At 47.2% G+C, this 23,670-nt stretch overlaps 1 protein-coding gene across 4 annotated transcripts; it reads right to left on the bottom strand.

The window, feature by feature from the left end:
- Positions 1 to 8,835: 8,835 nt before the first annotated feature.
- LOC116579866 (SIGLEC family-like protein 1) lies at positions 8,836 to 23,621 on the bottom strand. Of its 4 annotated transcripts, none has more exons than XM_032325763.1 (7): positions 23,285 to 23,621; positions 22,224 to 22,386; positions 17,169 to 17,451; positions 16,539 to 16,820; positions 16,283 to 16,385; positions 10,594 to 10,732; positions 8,836 to 9,669 (listed from the first exon to the last, which is right to left on the bottom strand). In XM_032325763.1, the coding sequence occupies exons 3-7, from the start codon at positions 17,206 to 17,208 to the stop codon at positions 9,583 to 9,585; spliced, it is 651 nt and encodes a 216-aa protein (XP_032181654.1). In that variant the 5' UTR covers positions 17,209 to 17,451; positions 22,224 to 22,386; positions 23,285 to 23,621; the 3' UTR covers positions 8,836 to 9,582. The 4 variants fall into 4 exon arrangements, with proteins under 4 accessions (XP_032181654.1, XP_032181656.1, XP_032181655.1 ...); XM_032325765.1 differs by having other exon boundaries at positions 17,169 to 17,446; XM_032325764.1 differs by having other exon boundaries at positions 22,224 to 22,293.
- Between the last annotated feature and the right edge of the window lie 49 nt (positions 23,622 to 23,670).

The raw sequence follows: 23,670 nt of genomic DNA, 5'->3' as shown, positions 1-23,670 counted from the left end.
TCCTCAGGATAACAGAGGGAATTGGGGAAGGAGTGGGGACCTGGTCGTGGGAGTGGGGAGGAGATGGTAAGGTGCAGAAAATCTAGACTCCCCATTCTTTCCCTTACTTGGCTGTGTGACCTTAGACAAGTCACATCTCTTCCCAGAACCTCTGTGCCTGCCTTGCAAGAGGGAATCATTTCTATTTCCCAAGGTTATTGAAAACAGAAGAGATCCTGGGGAAATAGCTGGCTCTGCCCAGCGTCCCAAAAACCTGTGGTTAGTTCTTTCCTCCTGGTTCCACCAGGCGCACACTTACTAGGTGATGTGGGAAACAGAGGCAGAAGAAAGTTTATTAAGTTTCCTTACTGTCTGCAGCCCATTGGCAAGTCCTTGAATCAGGCAGAGTGACATTTCTCTAGGAACTCAGCTGCCTTGATGTTGATACTTTGCTAAGGGCAAAAGGCAATCTTAGCCCAGCCCCCAGGACCCTCTAAGTCTACTTTAACAAATAAAAATTCCTTTGGAAACTTCCTTTATCTCCACCCCCTCAAGAGACATGTTGACAATCTCCTCCAAGCATATGACCCACCTACATACATCTGAAGGGTCTCATGACCTAGTTTTTATTAAACAATAATAAATAAATGATCTTTTCCTAACAATAGCTAACCCCCTTCAGGATCCCGGAAACCTCATTTCCAAAATACCTGGGAGCCTTACACATATCCCTAACTGGCTCCCAAATTGAACGTATATAACGGGCCAGTCCTCATGACCCCAGGGCAGCTCTTTCTGCCCACGGGTCCTGTCCCTGTGCTTTAATAAAACTACTTTTTTGCACCAAAGATGTCTCAAGAATTCTTTCTTGGCCATCCCTTCAAGCCTTAATGTCTTCCCTACGTCACTTAGTAAGGTCCTCCCTCCGGGCCTGCCAGGTGAGGTGTCCCTGTCCCTGTCCCCTGCATTGGCCTCTGAAGCAAGATAAGTCTCAGCTTCCACCGTGTCTTGGCAGGTGCAGGCAGGAGTTTCTGAAGTCACCCCACAGGGGCTGTTGTACTGCACAAACACATCCATCCTCCCCCGCCCCCCCCCCCCCAATCCAGTATGTCTGCAAGAGCAGCCTGCTCTGCTTTTAAAATCGGTCTCTACTCTGTCCACCCCTCCCTGTCCTGGGTAATCTCACTGGTCTGAGCTGCCACCATTTCCCCCTGTAGGACTGTTCTGACTACAGCAGCCAGTGTCCTGGTCCACCCTCCACCTTCAGATCCACAACCACTGAACACATAAACCAGCCGATGCCCCTCCCCCACATCAAACATTCACTCAGCTCCAGCTGCTCTGGCCTTCATTCTGTTCCTCAAACAGGCCAAACTTGTGGCAGCCACAGGTGCTTGCACTGGCTGTTCCCTCTGCTGGAATGCTCTTCCTACCACATTGGCACCAAACTCTTTATCAAGTGTTACCTTTATTTTTTAAAGATTTTATTTCAGGGAGAGAGAGAGAACAAGCAGCAAGAGGGGCAGAGGAAGATGGAGAAGCAGACTGCCAGCTGAGCAGGGAGCCCAAAGCTGGGCTAAATTCCAGGATCCTGGGATCATTACCTAAAGGTAGATGCTTAACTGACTGAGCCATCCAGGTGCCCCGTATCAGATGTCACCTTTAAGAAGACTTTGTCAATCATGCTAACCAAAGTAAACCCCGTCCCAACACAAGAGATGGGATACCTGCTTTATTTTGTCCATTGCTCTTATGATTCCCTTATTTCACGAACTTGCTGTTTATTTTCAGTCATTACCCAACCACAGTACACAACCACTACCTTCAGAATATCTTTGCTAGGGAGGGTCTTCTCTGCTTTTGCTCAGGTCTGCGTCCCCAGAGCCAAACCCAGTGACTGACACATAGAAGGTATTCACTAAATCAGTACTGCAGGGATGAGTTGGATGACTTGTCCCATTTAGACAGATAAGGGGATGAAGATCCACAGAGAGGAAGAGATCCACCCAAGTTAACCCCACCAGGTGGTACAGGACCCAGGGGGACACTGCAGATGGCTTGCACTGGTTCCAGAGTACTGACTACTAGATTGCCAGTAATTTTGCAAACTGGATGTTAAACCACTGTTAGTTTGAAACTGGCTGTGAAGTGAGTATTTATACCATGGCAACTAGCAAACATTACAAATCAGACCTTTTTTTTGGAGGGTCATTTCATCAGTACACCACTGTACAGAATCTGCTGTGGCCCTGGCAAAGATCATTTATTGCTCCCCTTGAACTCAGGACCATCCAATTTAGGATGAGGATGGGATTCCTCTTCTTGGATTGGCCCATGCCAGGGCTGATGGCAACACGTGTGTGTGTTTACTATGTGCCGGCATCTTTCTGAGCACTTTTTTTTTTTTTTAAGATTTTATTTATTTGACAGAGAGAGATCACAAGTAGGCAGAGAGGTAGGCAGAGAGAGCGAGAGAGAGAGAGAAAGAGAGAGAGAGAGAGAGAGAGGAGGAAGCAGGCTCCCGGCTTAGCAGAGAGCCCAATGCAGGACTCGATCCCAGGACCCTGAGATCATGAACTGAGCTGAAGGCAGAGGCTTAACCCACTGAGGCACCCAGGCGCCTCTCTGAGCACTTTTTTTTTTTTTTTAAAGATTTTATTTATTTATTTGTCAGAGAGAGAGCGAGTGAGAGCGAGCACAGGCAAACAGAGTAGCAGGCAGAGTCAGAGGGAGAAGCAGGCTCCCTGCGGAGCAAGGAGCCCGATGTGGGACTCGATCCCATGACGCTGGGATGATGACCTGAGCCGAAGGCAGCTGCTTAACCAACTGAGCCACCCAGGCGTCCCATCTGAGCACTTTTTTGATATTAGCTCCTTGAAGCTTCATGACATCCTTATAAGGTGTGTTTTGTGTTTATTTCATGGATGAGGAAATAGAGACACAGAGAACTAATTTCCCAAAGCTTTAGACATGGCTGAAGAGATGTGTCATATGTACATCTGACGATGAACTAGTAGCCAGAATATATAAAGAACTACTACAAATCAACAAGAGACAACTAATTTTTTAAACTTGGCAAAAAGACTTGAACAGGCACTTCACACACACACACACACACACACACACACACACACACACGGTATCTGCTTATCACAGAAAAAGAATATCCCATCCCTCCCAGACCTGGCACGATGAACAGATAATCATACTACTTCTATTGCCTCTATGCTCCAAAGCCAACCTTTGCTACCTGCTTGTCAAGAATAGGGCTGGAACCTTGAAATAATCTCCCTTTGCAGTGAGTTGGCTGCTAAGCTTTGTCAGTAGAGAGAGCCTGAGGGACACTGCAGAAGGAACAGGGCTTCTCCCTTGTTCTGACTTTTCCCTGGGCTTCCTCTTGCTCTTATCTAGGGTCACCAGTGACACATGAGCTCACTTCCATCAGGTTTCAGTGGTGCCCATGTGGATGGCAGCTCATCAACTTTCAGTGTTTTCCCAACTGATGCCTTCCTGATATGTCCTAGAAGCTGTCTTTCCAGCCTCACCCTGCCAGCACTTGGGAGGGTTATTCTCTGCTTGCTCAGCATCTGTGGACCAGCTCTGGTCTGGGCAAGCCAGCCAACTTCCCCACCGTCCAGGGATCCACAACCACATATCTTACAGTGTGGGCTGCACCTCAGCCTTGGTGGGGAGGTTCCTTTCCAAGTTCATTCCTTCCTTGGGCCTGAATCCTATGGTATTCCCCTACCCCTTTATAGAATATTACCTGTTAAAGTTAATAATTCCTTATATTAAAATTTCCCTGTTCAAATTAAAAAAGAAAATGCTTGGTAGGGCAAGTTACTTAATATTTTTGTATCTTCATTTCAACACCCAAAAAACTGAGGGTAATAATTCCTGCTCCCGGAGTTGCTAGAGCATGAAGGGAGTTTCCTGACATTGGAACAGCACCCATCCCAGCACCCAGCCAGGAGGGAGAGCTCTCATGGTTTCTGCAGTGCTGCTGTCTCTCCCTTTATCACCATCCCCATCTGCCCGGGCTTCCTGTGGCTGCTGTAACAAATTACCAAAAACATGGTAGCTTAAAACCACACACGTTGTTCCCTCCCAGTTGTGGAGGCCCGCAACCCAACACCAATTTCCATGAGCCAAAAGCACAATGTCTACAGGGCTATGCTCCCTAGGGAGGCTTCTGGAGTGGGACAGGGGAGAATCTGTTCGCTGCCTGTCTGCTCTTGGTTGCCACCTGCATTCCTTGGCTTGAGGCTGCGTGGCTCCAGAGCTTGGAGCTTCATATAAGGGTATTGTGATTGTATTTAGGGCCCGCTTGGGTCATCCAGGATAAACCCCTCACCTCAGGATCCTTCATTTAATCATATCTGAAAAGACCATTTTCCCTTTGTAAGGTGGCATTCATGAGTTCCAGGCATTCGGCTCTGATACCTTTGGAGACGGTTACTCAGCCACTCACTGCATCCCTCCACCATCCTCCACTCCCCTGACACAAGCTCCTCCCCTTGGACCTGAAGGGGGGTTGGGCCAAAGTGAGGCACAGACTGAACACTGGAGTATGGCTGGAGAATGTTGTCCTCCCTGCCTGCTGCTCTCCTTGGTTCCTGCCGGGTGGCTCCTCTGCCCTAGCCCTGGTTCTCAGTGAGGCCCCCGGGGCACATTTCTCCCCCTGGTTTCTCCAGGATCCAGCAGAATCTGGAAGGAGCCCTTTCCTTCTGTAGCTGGATCCTGGAATCCCTAACCCTGTGCATACCTCTGTAAGTGGCATCCTTATCAGGAAGTGTGTTTAAGAACGCTACTGGAGGGGCACCTGGGCAGCTCAGTCGTTAAGTGGCTGCCTTCTGCTCAGATCATGATCTTGGGGGTCCTGGGACCAAGCCCTGCATCGCATCAGGCTTCCTGATCTGCAGGAGACCTGCTTCTCCCTCTTCCAATCCCTCTGCTTGTGTTCCCTCTCTCCTGTGCCTCTGTAAAATAAAATCTTAAAAAAAAAAACAAAACAGAACCTTACTGGAGGGGCTGTCCCAGGGCTAGCACAGGCTGTGTTATTACTCAGTTTCATCAGGTGCTGGGCATTGTAAGATATTGAACAGCAGCCAGGACTCAAGCCCTAGATGTAAGGAGCTCTCTTCCTGCCACCCATAATGGTCAGGACAACCCAGAGTGTCCCCAGGGAGGCGCAAAGTTGCTCCCTTGAGGAACCACTGCTCTGGGAGGAAACACAGGAGCCAGGAACCGTGGTTGTCTCTTGGGAGTGGGATGAGGCAGGGGTCTTACTTTTTCCTTTTGTTCCCCTTGGTAACTTGTTCCTGCTAAGCCTGTTTGAAAGTGAGGAACTCACTAAAGCAAAAAGCTGGCAGTTAAAATCAGAACAGGTGGTGTTGGAAGTGGCCCACACCTTGTGTTTGTGGGTTCTCAAGGGGCTCTCAGTTGGGTCCTGTGGGAACTGCAGCTTCCTCCTGGAGAATTCTTGCATTGACTTTTTTCCTCTCTGCAAACACACTGGCAACTCAGCCCCTAGACCTTTGTTCATCTCTGCACTCTGCCTAGACTCTCTTCTAAGACCTTCACCTCCTCAGAGAGGCTTTCCACCTCTACCTTTGGCCCCTTGGCCAGGGGCACCCACGGTTTTCCTTACCACCCCTTACTTGTCACGTATCCCATTTATTTATTCTTGTTCACTGGCTTAGTGTCTTTCTCCCCCATGGGACTCTAAGCTCCCTGAGGGCAGGGACTTTGTCTGCCCTCATGGGTGCTATGCCCTCCGTGCCTCACACACAGTAGAGCTCTCAATACATTTTTTTGGAAGAATAACTCCTTACCCTCTTCACTGGCTTCCTCCCCACAAAAGGTCAACCAAGGTCACCCACTTTGTAATATACTTTCCCTTTTCCTGTCGCTGTCAGGTCCCTGGAACTGTGCTAGGTGTTAGTAACAGCAGCTGAAGACACTCACTGCCTGAGGCAGAGTGGGGGTGGTGGCGGTGTCCGAGCCCCAGCTCCCAGTTCCTCCACCTGTGTTCAATCAGGCAGGTTCCTTGTCCCTCTCTAGAGGATGTGCAAAATGACCCCCACCTCACAGGGCTAGGGTGGGGATCAAATGGTGGGATGGCCAGTTTTTTCCATGAACTTGGCTGGACCAGAGTCCTCCATCAGTCAAACCCCCAGCAACTGTTGCCCTGAAGGTATTTTGTACATGTAACTGACATATCTAATCAGTTGAGATAATTCTCAATTATCTGGGTGGGCTTGACTCAGTCGGTTGAAAGTCCTTTAGAGCAGAAAGGAGGATTCCCAGGAAAAGAAATTCTGCTTGGGGACAACAGATCCTGTGCCTGACAGTCTCCCGCCTGCCTGACAACTGCCTGTCTGGAGGACATCAGACCTGCCTAGCCCCACAGTCACATAAGCCAATTCCGTGCAATGAATCTCTTAATACGGGTCAGCTACTGATTCTGTTTCTTGGGTTGAACGCTGATGGATACAAATGGGTCTTAACATGTTAAGAACAGGACCTGGAGCACACACAGAGCTCAACAAACATGAGCTGCCATTCTGGTGGCCCCAGTGCCCTGCTCGGTGCCAGGCAGCCATGAACACATTCCCAGCTCACAGTAACACATGATGTTATGCTCCCATTCCGCAGATGAAGCCGGGAACGGGGTGCATGATCAGCCCACACTCAGGGCGGTGCTGGGATCCCATCACCGGTAGCCCAGCTCCAGCACCTCATGGCCGGCCACAAAGGTTCACACGCCCACAGCCCCACTGCAGTGACCAATGAGGATCCCTAACAGGAGAGGAAGGGACAGTGGCAGTCCTGTCCTCCACCATCCTCCAAACCCAGCAAGGTGCACGCACAAAAAGGGTTAACTGAGAAGGGAACCAGATGGGGGCTGTTGAATGAGAATGAGATGGGTGGGGGGTAGGGACTTGCTCCCAGAGAGATTCCTTCCCCAGCCTGAACTGCAGCCTTCAGGTCTCCCCATGATCAGCAGAAGTCATCCTGATGGACAGGGCTCCCAGGAGTGGGCAGGAGAGGGCAGAAGTGGGGGAGCAGGTGGCAAGGACCCTCCCCTTTCTGAATGTCAGCTTCCTTGTGGGAAAAGCTGGGGGACCAGCTCCTGTCTCATAAAGTTGAGGTATGACCTTGGCGAGGTTTCTCCCTCTTCCCACGCCCCGCCCCCAGAGGGAGGTTTCTCAAGCTCTCTGGGCCTCAGTTTCCTCCTCTGTAAAATGCACTTGACCACCAGACCCTTTGCACAGTGCTGCTGGGCTCTGTGCATGAAGGCCTAAGGGCCCAGAGGGCACTGGGTGCTGGCCAGTGCCATCGTCGTGGTTGTGCCTGTCATCTCCTGAAGGAATGAGGGAGAGCTGTTTATAAAGTCCATCTACCCCATGATCTCCTCCTCAGGTGGAGTGAGGAAATAGCAAGATTTGCCCAGTGACATGAGTGACTGTTATATCACAATCAGAGACCGGAGGTTTGTCCTGGGGAGTGAGTAGTCACCTCAGGCTAGATGGGGACAGAAGCATCCTCCTCTGATGGATAAAGGTTCTCAGCAGCTTGGGCATCCATCTCTGAACCTCAGTGGTCCCCCACTCACAGTCCCCTCCCCCGAAGGCACTTGTGTCCCAGTCTGCACTGGGAGGGACCCATGCCGGTGTCCCTGCAGGGCTCAGCATGAGTGTGGCACTTGGGGGCCCTGGGAAAACGTGTATTAGATGAGGAACAGGGGGAGTGGGTGAAAGAGGGGTGGCAACGGAGGCAGAGAGTGATGAGGAGGGGTGGGTGGTGAACCAGAGACCCTGCAGGGCAGCTGCTCCTTGGTCAAAGATCCACTTTCCAACCTCATCTTCATTTGCGGAGCTGCTGCTGGCTCCCTGCCACCCACCCATGGGGACAGCATATTTTTTTCCTGAGCTAGGTATCCCTGAGTCCGTAACTGGCAGGCTGCTGGGCCTCCGAAGCTGAGCTCGAGGGTGCTGTCCCTGCCCTGTGTGTCCGTCAGGCAGCAGTCCCTCTTGCTTCTGAGAGCCGGCTGGATGATGATGGAGGCCCAAGAGCAGAGGAGCTTCCTCTGGCCGGCCTGGGGTGCCCTGACTGGCTCATTCCTTCCCGCTGTTGCCCCCTGCTTGTGCTGCCCTCGCTGGAGCACCCCAGGTCCCCCACTTTCCGTCCTGTGGCTTCCCAGCTCCCAGCATGTCTGCCCAGATCAGGGGGCAATGCCCCAGCTCCCAGTTCTCCCAGTCTTACTCTCTCTTCCCAGTACTGGCCCCTGCCCCTCCCTGATGCCCCCTTTCTGCAGCCTTGACCCTGCAGGCCGCAGCCAGACCAGGGAATGCCTTGCGGGCAGGACATGAACCTCACTCACCGGTGTCCCCAACCCAAGGCCTGCCACATGGGGACACCGCAGCTGTTTGCGGTAACACCTATGAATGAATTCCTGGAATGTCCTTCTCCGTCTAAATAATTCTTCCTCATCCTTCCAGACCCAAGCCTCTGCCCAGGGTCTGGGGATTCTGTTTCCACTGGGCAAGGCATTTGCATTCTGAATAACAATACCTTTGGGCAAGAGGTGTGTTTAGAGGAAAGGTGTCTCCTCCAAGTCTATGGTTCCGATGAGACTTGCAAATGATAGGTCCACATATGGCTTTTTCGGGGCCCGTGCTGCTTTTTAAAAACAGTTACTAACAGTTCGAATCCAGAAATTTCACACTGGAATCTAGATGTCTGGATATATTTTTTAAACAAATAAATAAATAGATAAAAGAGAAACCAGAAGACCCAGCAGATCTCATTCCTGCTGGGGGAGGGGACAGGTTAAGAGTCGGATCTGAGTTCTCTGCTTCCCCCTTCAGGTGGGACACCTGCTCTCAGGACCACATGGTTCTCATGTGGACCAGGGGCACTCATTTTGTTACCTGCCCGGCCCCTGTGAGCTTTTGAGTTTGCAACCTCCGCACCATAGTCTTATAAGGTCAGGAAAAAATCTCCAGGGGACAGGGACAACTGCTCCAGGGAGCAAGGGTCCTGGGTTGGGGGCGGGGTGTCCTGGGCTGTGCAGTCTTGTTGTGTGGCCTGAGGCACTGTGAGCCTCTGTTTCCCTATTTGCAGCTGGGGGGTGTGGAGGGCGGCCCCGTGATCTCCAGTGTCCCTGCAGAGAGACCTCTGGGCTTCTTTAGTGTTTCAGGCACTTACCTTCCACGGGTCTCAGTTTCCCTCTGCAGAGTGCGGAGGTTGCTTTGCTTGGCAGTGCCTGAAGCTGCAGGAGGGTCACTGTCACTCTGGGTCACAGTGCCCGTGTGGACAATAGCGTTAGCCCGTCTGCTAGTGCTGTCTCCCCGCCAGGGTCCCGTGCATGTCACCAGTGGTCCTGCGCGTTGGCAGGCCTGTCCAGACCATGTTGCTCAAGGGCAGAGAGTAGGCAGGTCCTTGGTTGGGGAGGGGACTGACAAACAGGTCCAGCGCATGGGAGTCCTTGTGGGGTAAATGTGTGAGCTCCTGGCGCTGACTTCTGGTCTCAGAGTCTCTGGATGGAGATACTGCTCCTGCTCTGTAGGTCTGAGAAGTTTGACCAGGCTAGTGGATCTAGGCGTCTGAGAGCCACGCATCTGTCTTGATCAGTCTGGGAGCTTTCTTGCCCGTGGTCAGTCCTTCTGGCTCAAGAGCCCTAGACTGTGGGAGAACCAGATCCTGGCATTCTTCTGCCTTGGCCAAGCCCTTCCCCTCTCTGGGTACCCCCCCAATGGAAAGCTATGACTAACTCCTTGATGCTTGTGTCATCGGATGAACCGTGCCCTCCCCCTTGTAAGTCCCTTCCCCCTACAATTCATATGTTGAAGCCCTAACCCACAGTACCTCGCACTGACTTTATTTGGAGACAGGACCTTTAAAGAGATGATTAAATTAAACTGTGGCCATTAGGGTGGGCCCTAATTCGTATGACATGTGTCCTCACATAAAGAGATTAGGACACAGACACGTGCACAAGGAAGGCCACTTGAGGACACAGGGAGAAGGTGCCGAGGAGAGTGCTCGCAAGGAACCAGCCCTGCGGACACCTTGATCTTGGTTTTCTGGCCTCCGGATCTGTGAAAATGCCTGCTGTTTAAGTTCCTGAGTCTGGGGCACTTCATTATGGCAGCCTTGAACAGACTAATAATAATAAGGCCAATGCCCTAGTATTTTCTGTTCACTCCCGGAAGGGCAGCAGCCACTTGTGGCCAAGTCTGCCTTCCCAAATGGGGCAGGGGCTGGGCCCAGAGCCCCTCAGGCTCTTCACCATCCACAGCAAAGGGGACTCTGCTGCTGGAAGGGGACTCAGCTTGAGGCACCAGACAGACACTCAGGTAAGGCCCAGTCCTGCCAGTGGCCATGTGTCAGAATGAGTCCGAGACATTGCTGGCAGTGCAGAACCTCTGGGCTCTGACCCTGAGGGGTTGGATTTGCAAGTCTAGGGGTCCCGGACAATCTTTGTTTCTAAAGAGTGTTCCCTGGTGGTGTCAACAGGCAGTGGGTGAGTTTAGGCAGGATGTGGAGGTCAGCTGGCCTCAGCTGGGCAGCAGTCTGTCTGGTGTCCGTCCCAGCCCAGGGACTTACCTCCAACTGACGCTCAGTGCTTTTGGCTTCAGACTTCACAGCTGTTTCTGGCTCTTCCAGCAACTCTGGTATCTGGATAATTGGGGCCTCTTTAGCCTTGGAAATGTTCCTGTCCTCCCACCATTGAAGCATCTTCACTCTAAAGTAATGAGCCCTGTGGTTAATACTGTGCTCCATCTCCCCGTCCCCTCCTTGTTCCCAGAAGGAGCCCTGGGCTGGGGGTCAGAAGACCCAGACCCTTTCCCTCCATTTGCTAGTTCTGTGACCAGCAACTCCCTCTCCTCCTCAAACAGGCATACAAATACCTACTCTCTTGGCCTGGATCTTCTTCCTAGCTTCTTTTCCAGCCTCCTGGCCCAGAGCTGACCTGTACCTTCCCTGCTCCCAGCCATCCCATGGCTCCCCAGCACCCTCACGACAAAGTCCCAGCCCTCCCCAACCAAGTCCCTTCATGGTGGTGCCTTTCCTCAGGTTCTCTCCCAGCCCTATGATGTCTCAATATGTATATGATTTTTTTTTCTAGACTAATTTTTTACACCTTTTTTCTTTCTCTTAATATTTCCACTGTATCTGTGCATGTTAGTACATTGACAGCCTCCTTAGTCTTTTTCACAGCTGCGTGGTGCTCTGTTGTGTAGATGTATCATTGGTTACATAACTGGTGCCCTTCCTTTCTTGCCCTGGCAACTGCAATTGCCCTGCTCATTGGTCCCCCTGCTTTGCTCAGTCTGGCTCTTCCCCGGGAGTGGGAATGTACATGGGATTTTGTTTGTATTCAGCTGTGATGAAGTTAACAGATTGGGGAATGGCTGCCATTGAACAGACAGTTTGTTATTCAAAGTTCCCAAGAGGTGGGACATCTAGGGGCTTCAGTTGGTTAAGCATCTGCCTTTGGCTCCGATCATGATCCCAGGGCCCTGGGATCAAGCCCTGTGCTGGGTTCCCTGCTTAGCAGGGAGTCTGCTTCTTCCTCTCCCTCTGTCTCTCTTCTTGCTTGTGTGTGCTCTCTCTTTCCCTGACAAATAAATAAATAAAGTCTTTAAAAAAAAATCTCCAAGTTCCCAAGAGGGGCACACCATGCCACACAGGGCCACATGGGGAAGCTCCAGGGTTGCTCAGGGAAGTAGAAGGGGGAAGCACATGTGGGAGCTTTTATTATGGTTTCTATGGGACTGGAATGGCACAGTAGGCAAGTTTAGGACTGGCCCACCAAAGTACCTCACCCACCTAAACATTAGTCGAGGATGGCCCTGTGACTGAAGCAGGGACAATCAGAGTCTTCTCTGGACCGATATATCCTCAAGAGGAAGACAAGTCCTGTCTCAGCTAGAGTTGCCGAGATAGGATACAATCATGTGGCTGCTCCTGGCCATCTTGCCACTAGGTGGAGAGAGCCTCCAGGGGTCAAGTACACACAGAAGGAAGCAGAGCAAAGGCATGGGGACAGCAGACTCTTAATACATATGCATACCTAGATCCAGTCATGTCTGAAGTATAAATATTCCCTGTTACGGGCTGGATTGTGTCTTCCTTATCCCACCCAATTCATTCCAACACCCAGTACCTCAGAATGTAACTGTTTTTGAAGAAAGGACCTTTAAAACGGTAATTAAGGTAAAATGAGGTTATATGGATAGACCCTAATCCATGTGATTGTACTTGGATAAGACCTTCAATGAGATGATTAAGTTAAATGTATGCTTTTAGGTGGGTCCTAATCCAATATGACTTGTGTCCTTGTAAGAAGAGGGACAGGTGCCTGGGTGGCTTATTAAGTGGCAGACTCTGGCTTTTGGCTGGGGTCATGAGCTCAGGGTTGTGGGATGGAGCTCTGTACTGGGCTCTGTACTCAGCACAAAATCTGCTTGTCCTTCTCTCTCATGTCCTCCCCCAACTCATTCTCTCTTGCCCTCTCTCTAAAATAAATAAAAATCTAGGGTGCCTGGGTGCCTCAGTGGGTTAAAGCCATGATCCCAGGATGGGATGGGATGAAGTCCTTCATCGGGCTCTCTGCTTAGCAGGGAGCCTGCTTCCTCCCCTCTCTCTCTCTGCCTGCCTCTCTGCCTACTTGTGATCTGTCTGTCAAATAAATAAATAAAATCTTTAAAAAATAGTAAAATAAATAAAAATCTTTAAAAAAAAAAAAAAGGAGAAGAGGGACAGACACCAGGTGTGTGTGTGCACAGGGATGATCATGTGAAGTGGTAAGAGGGTGGCCATGTGCAAGCCAACAAGTCTTAAGAGAAACCAATCCTGCTGACACTTAGGTCTTGGGCTTCCAGCCTCCAGAACCATGAGAAAATAAATCTCTGTTGTTGAAGTCTTAGACTTAACAGATGGTCAATATGTTCCTGTAGCAGATTATGTACAGATGGCTGCAAATTTCTGGCACTCCTCCCATGGCGAAATGGGGTCTATTTTCCCTTCCCCTTGAATCTTGGCCAGTCTGTGACTTGTTCTGAGAGAATATGATGGAAGTGACATTCTATCAATTCCAGGCCTAGCCTTAAAAGGACTGGCAACTTTGCCTTGGAAGGGACCATGACAGATGAGGCTCTAACACTGCATGGAAAGTAAGAGGGGCCCAGGTGAGTCCCGTCCTCCGGCTGTCCACAGCAAAATGCCAGGCATGAGAGTGTAGGCATCTTGGACCCTCTGCCCTAGCCCAGCAGCTAGCTAAATACCACCAAGTGACCTCAGTGGATACCATAGGAAGCTGAAGAATCATTCAGTTGGGCCCTACTCAAATTCCCGATCCATGAAATTGTGCGATATACTAAAATGACCATTGTTTAAAGTCACTAAGTTTAGGGGACTATAATATAGTAACATATAGCAATAACTGTTTCCTTTTTCCTTGAGCTTGCTGAATTCAGCTCTTATTACTCACAACTGGAAGAGTCCTAACTAATGTGACTTATCTCCTTTAACCATTATCCTTCATGCATTATTCCCCAAAACTTTTCCACCTACGACAGTTTAAAATCCCAATACTCTATGCTGTGCCTCCTTCTGTCCTATTCAGGTTCCTTATGCTCTCTTCCAGTCTTTGGTTTCTGTTTCTTAATCTCACAGATGGAGGCTTTGGATCCAAGATACCACATTCTCTAGCACCTTGGTTTCTCTTCCTTTTTACCCTGCCTCACGGGGAACAATGGCTACCACTCGAAGTGCTCTTTCCCCCAGCTTTCATATCTCTCTGGTGTTCCACCCCATCATTCTTCCATGGCATCCTGCCTGCAAATTCCCAAATCTAGATCAATGCCACCCTTCACTCTTTTTCTTCCAATGACCACTACTGGGAGGAAACATCACACAGCAATGGCATTGTTGCCGCTAATATTGAACAATCTCCAGTCACCATTGGACCTTTGCTGCTGGTCACCAATTATTTCCCTTGTCTTCATGTGGATCCCACTCATTCTCCTCAGTGGCTATTCCAATCATCTCATCCCCATCACCACTTTTCTTGATCCCTTCCCCTCACCCCTGCTCCCACCCACATCTTTCAGCAGATGGCCTCACCATCCTCCTTCACTGTGAAAAAAAAAAAGCCCATGGGTAGGAGGGCCTCACCCCACCCACCAGAATCATAAACACTACCTAAAGTGAACAAGAAAAATATAGAACATCTGCCATTGGATTTTGAGAATAATTCTGAGAATAAGGATAAATGACTGCTTTAGAGAGTGCCATTTCAATGGCGTGGTGCTGGTGAGCAGATTGTAGGGGACTGACGAATGTAAGGGTGATGAGAATCAGGCAGTGGGAGTAAGCTCTTCTCTCAAAAAAAATTGGATGGTACATAGAGGGTGTTTGTGGGGCTGAGGTTGGAGAGATTTGGGCACGTTTATACCCTTCAGAGAAAGAACTGGTGAAGAAAGAATGACTGAAAATTTAGGAGACAGAAGAGATGATTAATGGAGTGTGGAGGAGATGGATTCCCAGGCAAAGGAGGTGAGGCTAACCTTGGACAGGAAGAGAGATACCTCTTTCTCTGAAAAAGGCAAGAAGTAAATCACCAGTGCCAGTGGCAATAACTCTGTAGGTGTTGGGAGTTGCTTTTTTCCTGTGAAGTAGGTAAAAGTTGTTGCCGAGTGAGGGGAAGGAGATAAGAGAAGAGGGGAAGGAAAGAAAACATCTGTAATACTGATAAGGCATCATATTGGGGAAGGCTCTGGGGGGGGGGAGGATTTTTTTTTTTTTTAGATTTATTTATTTTATTTTATTTATTTATTTTTAAAGATTTTATTTATTTATTTATTTGACAGGTAGAGATCACAAGTAGGCAGAGAGGCAGGCAGAGAGAGAGGGGGAAGCAGGCTCCCCACCGAGCAGAAAGGCCGATGTGGGGCTCGATCCCAGGACCCCAAGATCATGACCCGAGCTGAAGGCAGCAGCTCAACCCACTGAGCCACCCAGGCACCCCTAGGTTTATTTATTTTAAAGAGAGAGTGGGGAGGAGGGCCAGAGGGAGAGGGAAGGAAGCAGACTCCCCATTCAGCAAGGAGCTGATGTGGGGCTTGATCCCTGGACCCTGAGATCATGACCTGAGCTGAAATCAAGAGTCAGACACTTAATTGACTGAACCACCCAGGTGTCCTGTGTGGGAGGATTTCTAGGCAGTGTGGATGCCACCCTCCCCTACAAGGATGGAGATTCTGAAGGGTGGGGTCCCCTTAGTATCTCCCTTGTATGGACCTTTAACCTAGCACTTGCTTTCTTGTCTATATCCCTAGAAAATGCAGGACATAGGGCAAAAGGACAAACAGAGGAAAAAAGAAAATCTGAGAAATATTAAATGAGAAGCCCACAGGGAAAGGAAATGATGGAGGTAACAGACACGAGAGCACAGATGAAAGAGGCAAAGCAGATGTACCTAACAACAAACAAACAAAACAGATACCCACACTTAGTCACATCAGAGTAGAACCATTAGCACTAATACTATCCAAAAGCCCAGATGGCTGTGGGGGCCCTGAAAAGGCACCCAGCCCAGTGCCAGGAAAGGTTTCCTGGAACACATGATGTAATAAAGGCTGTGAGCTGAGCCCTTAATGATGAGTAAATGTCAGCCTGGTGAGAGAGGGGAGCAGGGATGGGAGGAGAAGTGCAGAGAAGGGCGCTGAGCAGAAATCACAATACAACTAGAAAAGATGAACTTGGTTTAAAGCCTATGTATCTGAAAGAAAGAAAAAGCCTAAGTATCTGTTGAAAACAGTCTTCATCAAGTGTAGAATACACATTCTTTTTAAGCCTGTGTGGAATGTTTATAAAAACTACCACAAAGAAAATAAAGAATTGAAATAATTCATAGTATTAAATCCACTTATTGGATTTAAGCTAGAAATAAAGAAAACAGGATCATTAGAATACATTGGTATGTCTAAGAAAATCTCTCCTGGGTTAAAAATCAAAATGGAAATTAGAACTATTTTAACCAAGTGATACTAAAATACTTTATACCAAAGTTTGTGAGATGCAACTAAAGTCGTGCTTAGAGGGAAACTGATAGCCTTACACTCACATATCGGGAGAAGAAGAATGGCTAAATTAAATGATACAAGAGACCATGTTAAGGGGGCAAAAAGAACAGACTGGAAGGATTATAATGAAGGAAATAAAGAACATAAATAAATGTAGTAGGTGTTGGAAAAGGCTTGATGATGAATTTTAACCTGATACTCACATGAGGAGGACAAGGAAGAAGAAGAACAGTGCGGAGATGATGGATCCATATATGATGCCCTGGGTCAGCCCTTTCACGAACACACTGGAACCTGAATGCTTATCTGGAATCAGAGGGAAGTGAGAGTGGTATTTTTTTTTTCTCCTAAGGCTGTGAAGTCTGAGCTACCACTCTTTCCTCTGGCCCTGTGCCCATCCTCATTTTGATCCCCCGGTGTTGTTGTTCTAGCCCAGTCAGTAGACCCCTGCGTACTGACCTGGTAGTAGGAAGACACGTGAAGCATGGATTCCATATTGGTTCTTCCCCTCACAGCGGAGATTCATGAGTAAATCTGGCTCCCCAGTGAGGCTAATGGTGCTGTTGTTCCAGGCACCAATTACCGTGGAAGTCACCTTGAAGATGCTATTTGTGTTGTTGACACTCACAGGAACACCTTCCAACAACCACTGCATAGAGGGTGTAGGGAGCCCATGGAAGGAACAGCTACACTGCAGAGTCTTCTCCAAGGAACAAGAGGCATTAAGCAGCCTTGTGGGTGCTATGGGGAGAGCAGGTCAGCAGTCACCAAGGCATCCTTACTTCCTTTCGCCACTTTCTCCTTTTCCTTATTCCTATTCTTATTCCTGATTCCCCAGGAGCTTCAGAAAAACTTTCTGGAAGCCCAGAGAAGCTGGGCTTCTCAGACCAGTTTCCCTTCATCCTCTTCCTCACCTGTGTCTGATTCTTGTTCAGCTCTTACCTCTGGTCTTTCAGCCGCTGAAGCCTGGTAAAGATGTGACAGCTTGCCAGACTCCTCCCACCCAACCCTGCCCCAGGACTCGGGAATTTCTCCTGAGCCCACCACTTCTCCCAGACTCTGGATCTTCCTTTGCCCACCAGCACTCACAGATCACTTGGAATGCAACCCCAGCACTTCCAGAGAACATAGCTGGGGAGAAATTCAAATGACATCTGAGGGTGGTGTTATAATCCTGAGGCTTCAGGGTGAGGTACAGCAGTAGGAGGAGGAGTTGCTGGAGCCATCTGTGCTGGTGAACATGGTGGGTCAATTCCAGGAAAGGAAAGGGGCTTTGTTTTCTTTTCGGTGCCTTTAATGGTACAAGTCAAAATCATAGGATCCCCAGCCACGAGAATCTCTAGGATGTGGAGCTCTGGTTTCTGGGTCTGCCCTGAAGGGAAAGACAGATTGGACTGAAACAAGGGATCCTCATGGATACTTCAATGACCCACCAGTGTCTCCAGGTTACAAAGCATTTTCTCACCCATAAGTTCACCTGGTACACCCTCCCCACTCTGATAACCTCATGGAACCTGATACTGTTACTGTTGGATATATTTTCACATGGATATATCCCTTCTATGCACTATCTAGGTGAGCAAACTGAGGAGACTTCCTTAAGGAGGCAGAGCTTGAACCTGAATCCTGGACTCAAGCCTAAGGGTGAGAGAATTTTCTGAGATCTACATTGCCTCTGATTCCTTACCTGTCCCCCAGCCCAGACCTCCTAGGGTCAGTTCCTACAGTGCATCTTCCCTCCCAATCCAACTCTCCCCTCAGGCTCTGCCCCTTTCCAGCAGATCTGTGATTGCTTCCCTGTCCACCTCTTACTTGCTGGATGGTGTGGGGCAAATCACGTTCCCCCTCTTTGTATTTCTATCAATAAAGAAATAAAGTTATCAATTGTACCATATATTGTATTATTGTAAAAAACGAAATACATAGGATTTTATAAAGCTCTATGAAGTAAAAACCACACAATTACCAGAACATCTTCTTGGAGTTGCTCCTTTACAAACCACCCATTTGAATGAGATTGTCATCTGATATGGAGAGTTTTATATCCTCTTACAGGAAGGACTCTTGTGCTCTAGATCTGCACAGAATAAGTATGCCATGGTGTCCCTTTTAAGTACATTGTGGATCAGCAGGGTACAGTCTTGTTCGTCAAGATTTCAAATAGTGTGGAATCTGCCCTTGGTGTTATTATCTATGGTAGCACTGGGTTGATTTATAGCTACACAGGCCCTGATATTTTTATTGAGCCAGTAGGCCATGAGCACAGAATTGCTTGGGGATTCCTTGGGAAGTTCAAATATTCAAAGGATTACACATCTTCTACTTGTATCTTCTTGAGTTCCACCAAAACATGAGAAAGTAACACTGTGGGGAGGGATTTAAGTTGAAAAACTGACTAACCTAGTGTCCTCCAGTATCCCACTTGTGCATTAAAGGATTAAGCTTACCCTAGAAAGGTTTGACCCTTTCCCAGTTCTAGGGAGGTAACCTCTAAGCCCTTGGAATGTCCTCCTGATAAGAGTGTCTATTACCTAGGGCCATGGGTCATGCTGGATGGTCTATATGAACAAAGTGGTTTATGGAAGGGACCTTGGGCCATATGTGGTATCAGTTTGACCTCTGGAGGAGCCAGAGACTAAGGTCAGCCATGCCTATGGGACCAGGCCCCCAGTAAAAACCCTGGACACTAAAGCTGAGTGAGATTCCTTGCCTGGCAACACTGGGCATATTGCCAAACATTATTGCTAGGAGAAATAAATACTGTATGCACAACTCTACTGGGAGAAGACAACTGAAAGTTTATGCCTAGTCTCTCCTAAATCCTGCCCTTCGTGCCTCTTCCCTCTGCTGATTTTAATCCCCATTTGTTTGCTATAATAAATTGCAACTGAGAATATAACAGTTCTGCTAAGTTCTGTGAGTCTTTCTTGTGAATCATTGAACCTGAGGGTGGTCTTGTGGACTCCTAAGTGTACCACCACAATTTAGCCCGCTAGGTTTTTCTGTTGTTCTTAGTGTTGGTAGTAATTATATCTTGTGAGGTTGGCCATGTAGCTCCATTTCTGAATCTCAGTTTCTCAATCAGAAAAATGGGCACAATACTACCAATACTACAGTGTTGTGGGAATCAAGAGATATTAACTAAAGATGTACATAGTTCTCTATAATAATTGTAGACTGTAACTTAGCTGTTGGCTCTCACTGAACAAGTATTCTTTTCACTGCTTTCTTCATTTCCCAGGTGACAGGTCCCTTATGTATAAATTGGAAGGAGGCCGAAGCCACTTCTAGTAATGCCATCCTAAAATTATGGTTGTATTACTGACTTGTATAATTGTTTATAGATTTTCCAACACCTTCATAGAAATCAGTTTAAGCCATCCTGATAATGGTTTTTTATAGTCCCTTAGACAGGGGAGAAGCTGGGGCTCAGAAAGGCTAAAGGCCTGCTTCAGGTTACAGAGAAAGGAGTAACAGCATCAACTAGAACCTGGTTTTCTACTGTTAAGTCCAGTATTCCAAAACATCACCACAAGGGATCTCAACACTCTTGGTTCTGGAACACCATGCTATTTCTCTTCTCTAAGACGTGACTTAATAACACCTACTATATAGATGATGGTGTTGAGAAAGCAGATGTGTATACATCTATCATTGAAGTTCTGGAGTGGCATGGGCATGGCATTAAAATGGAATTAGGAGTCAGAGGAGTTGGGCACTCCAATAGCGAAATTTCTAATGACTTGTGGCAAGTTGCTGAATCTCCCAAGGCCTGTTTCCTCATCTGTGAAATGAGGACAATAATTCCTCAGGAGCTTTTGGGTAGATGAAATGGGACACACTGTGAGTCACAGAATATGCACATGGAAGACGTCTATTATTTATTATTTATCAAGTACTTAATTCTCTATGTCTTCACCTTACTCAGCACTGTCTTCCACTCCCCACCCATACCCACCTCACCCCCACTCTTTTTTCACTTCCTCAGACACCTCCAACCCTGATTCTCATTCTATTTACCCAACCATAACAGTGGCAATGACATAAGCACCAACAGGATCTCAGGGACAAGAAAGGGCCAGGACCTATCCAGTTGCTGACTCAGGTCTCATCCATATATTGTGGAGGGCAGGATTTGAAAAGAGAATCAGCAGTAAGAGGCATGGGGTAGAGGTTGAGGTAAATTCATAGCCTACTAGGGGCTTTTGTCTCTTCAACCACTCTTAAATTCTGTTCACCTTGAGAATTAGGAGCTTCATGGGAACAGATGCTAAGGAATTTCAAGGATAGAGCAGTGTTTCCGAGACTCTCTGGAGCCCCAGTACCATGTCTTTCTTCTTTCTCCTCTAGTCATCACCCCCAGGTCCTTCCCTCTTTGAAGGACCTCAACTGCCAGACTGAGAAGCTTGACCTCTCTCCCAAGTCGATGGGGGAAGTCGTGAAAATCACTTTCAAAGGTTCTGAACCATGGGGAACATATTTGGGTGTCATAAAGATCACTATAGATCTGCATCGAGGAGAAAGAAACAGTTCAAGAGGAAGAAACAGTGGCCATGCGGATGGAGAGGACAGAATATATTTAAGTAGTATTTAAGCAATAGAAGACATGTTTAGGTCAACAGGATAAATTCCAAACTCCTTTGCCTTGCATTTGAGGCTGTCCATGTTTTTGCTCAAAAAGTTGCCCTATCTCCACTGCTTCTTTCCCTAGCCTCTGCTATTCTTTGCCTGTCAAAGAGAGAAGTACCTTTCCACATATAGTCTATACATTCCTGTCTCTGTATGTTTACTTGGGCCACTTTTCTTTTCACTACATTCTTCTGCAACTCTCCCCTCTGCCCACATTCAATCGTAGCCCTCTTTCTAAGTCCAGGTCAAATGAACTTCCATCAGGTAGCCTTCCATGATCTCCACAACCAGAAAGAAGCCTCCATTCCTAGACTCACTTCAATATCCTTATCCATTCATCTCTTTTAGGGCAATGTCTCAGACAAACTCTGAGAAATGCCTACCTGATAACCACCCTCCTGTGTATACTTATAATTTTAAATTTGTTCAGATGATCAGCCCCCAGTTAAAAACAAAACAAAATAAAACAAACAAACAAACAAAAAACTTTATTTCTCTGCCTCCTCTACATCCAGGAATGGCTCTATGACTGTTGTGGCCAATACCAGTACAAGTACAAGAAAAATGTCTTGTGTGGATAAAAGCCTATTCAGCATTTACCCTACTTTCTTTACCATTACAACTGAGCTCTGAAGGTCTGTTTTTTGCATATAATGCTAGCTAATGGAATTCCACACCCTGGTTTAAAAAAAATAAGTTTTCATAATGAAAGGAAACAAGTCTTAGAAAGAATTGAAAAAGATGTTCACTTCCCCTGAAGCTATAAATCAAAAGATATTGTTTTGTGTTATAAAAGGACTCAAGGAATTTGATTTGATATTGTACAAAACTGAGAATGTTTATAAGAATATAATTTATGTTCTCCTTTGCAATATACAGTTTTGTATGAATATTCATGACTGTTGCTGACTTGTTCTGTTTTCTGTTGATACAAATCCGCCCTTGGAAGAACAATTTAAATAAAGTGGTCTTATGAGACTCTAAAGACATTAGAAATTATTCCATGTCTTATGAAAATGATATCCAAATAAAATAGAATTCTGACCAGTTGTCTTATTTGATAATTTCTTGCTCTGATAACAATAATATTGTAACTGACATCTCTGTTTTCTTAAATTGTACACCCATCTGTAGGACTGTACTCTTCTTTTCTCCCACATGTGCAATGCAAATAAAAACTTTGGACTCTGCTAGATTTGTTATTAAGCAAATATTCTGAGAGACTTGTCTACTTAGAATACCAACCATGAGGCTACCTGCCAAAGACTTTTGAGATTTCTATTTTTCTGATATCAGCACTACTTTCTCTTTGTTGCTTTCTTCTTTTTCAAAACCTGTCCTTTCTTGCTCCTTCTCCTCCTCTTTCCCTGGAATATGGATGTGATGCTGGAGGTGGAGCAGCCATTTGACAACCATGAGATAACCATAAAGATCAAAGCCACAGACTAAGGATACCATAAACAACAATATAGTGGTCCTGGTTCCCTGACAGCTTTGTGGAGCTGCTATATTCACCTTGTACAGCCTACAAATATGCTTCCTCTTCATTCGGTTGTTTCTTTACTTGGGAAACTGGTCAAATATCCTACAGGAGAACTATCCAAGAGTGAGATTCTTGAGGAAAGATCCTACATCAAATAGATCTTTGTGTCCTCCAGGGTCTTAAAAAGGTTCTTGTCTGAAAAAAATGTATAAGCACATATCTTGATGATTTTCCAACTATTAGCTTCCAGTTTAATTCCACTGGGGTCAGAAAACATACTTTATATTATTACAATTCATTTGAGTTTGTTGAGACTTTATAGTTCAGAATATGGTCTAAGTGTTCCAGGAGCTATTGAGTACAATGTGTATTCTATATTGTTGGATGGGATAGTCTATAAATGTCACTTAAGTCAATTTGGCTGATGGTATTTTTTTAAGATTTTATCTATTTATTTGACAGAGAGAGAGCACAAGCACAGTGGGCGGCAGGCAGAGAGAGGAGAAGCAGGGTCCCTGCTGAGCAAGGAGCCCAACCTGGGGCTCAATCTCAGGACCCTGGGATCACAACCTGAGCTGAAGGCAGATGCTTAACCAACTGAGTCAAACAACTAAGCCACCCCAGTTGCTGGTATTCTATATCCATACCATTTTTTTTCATCTGCTTGCTCAGTTACTGAGAGGGGAGGGTTGATTAGCCTAGTTCTCCTTTCAGTTAGATTAGGTCTTTATTTTTGAAATTAAAAAATTTAATTAGAAATTAATCCTCAGAATCTAATTGAATATAGTGATTTATTTACAACCTCAAATCAAATATTAAGGAGAACTCTGAAGGTGATTCCAGATAAGGCTTTGCCAGTAACTCGCTGGAAACTTTAGACAGTGCTGTTCCCTCTCTGGTTTCCCCCCGCATTTTCCCCATCTGTAAAAGGAGCAGGTGTTATTGCCCAGGTGTAATGGTCCTTCTGACTTCAAAATTATGATCTTTTCCACGTCTCTTTCCCTTCTCCAGGGCCTGGTGCAGCCATGGGTTGTCTCCACAAGAAACCTCTTTCCTCTTCCTGCTAAATAATCATTTCCCTTTCCAGACTTACCCTCGTCTTGGGTGCCCACAGCTCCAGCCTGGACTGTCCTCAGCACCTCTCCACTCTGCTATTTCCGTGACAACCCAACGTCCTCCTTGAATTCGGTTAAGGGCATCACGCGGACTTAGCCAAACTCACCATTGGCTGACTTACTACTTACAGGAACTTACTTTCCAGAGGGAGGAATTGATTGGTTGATTTAATGGCTTCCTACAACCCAGATCAACTGACATGTGCAATAAGCATGTGTACAACTACTGAGTGACTCACTGGGAAGGGACTAAGGTAGAGGAAACCTGATTAGCTCACTCATAACAAGTTCATTAGGTGGCATGTGAGTCCCCAGCCTCACCAACGTCCCAAGGGCCTGAGGTCACGTGGGGATGTTGCTCCCC

Source organism: Mustela erminea, chromosome 19 (assembly GCF_009829155.1).
Source record: "Mustela erminea isolate mMusErm1 chromosome 19, mMusErm1.Pri, whole genome shotgun sequence".
Classification (NCBI taxonomy): Eukaryota; Metazoa; Chordata; class Mammalia; order Carnivora; family Mustelidae; genus Mustela; species Mustela erminea.
The sequence above is the reverse complement of the archived record's forward strand: the minus strand, read 5'-3'. Positions and strand labels throughout refer to the sequence as shown.

What these genes read in the sequence shown, in the direction of transcription:
- LOC116579866 (XM_032325763.1), bottom strand. Translation starts at nt 17,208, where the DNA reads ATGTTCTCTGGAAGTGCTGGGGTTGCATTCCAAGTGATCT. An exon ending in GGTTGCATTCCAAGTGATCT is followed by an intron (nt 16,821 to 17,168) that starts GTGAGTGCTGGT and finishes CTCTCCCCATAG; the next exon opens with CACCCACAAGGCTGCTTAAT. An exon ending in ACGTGTCTTCCTACTACCAG is followed by an intron (nt 16,386 to 16,538) that starts GTCAGTACGCAG and finishes CTCTGATTCCAG; the next exon opens with ATAAGCATTCAGGTTCCAGT.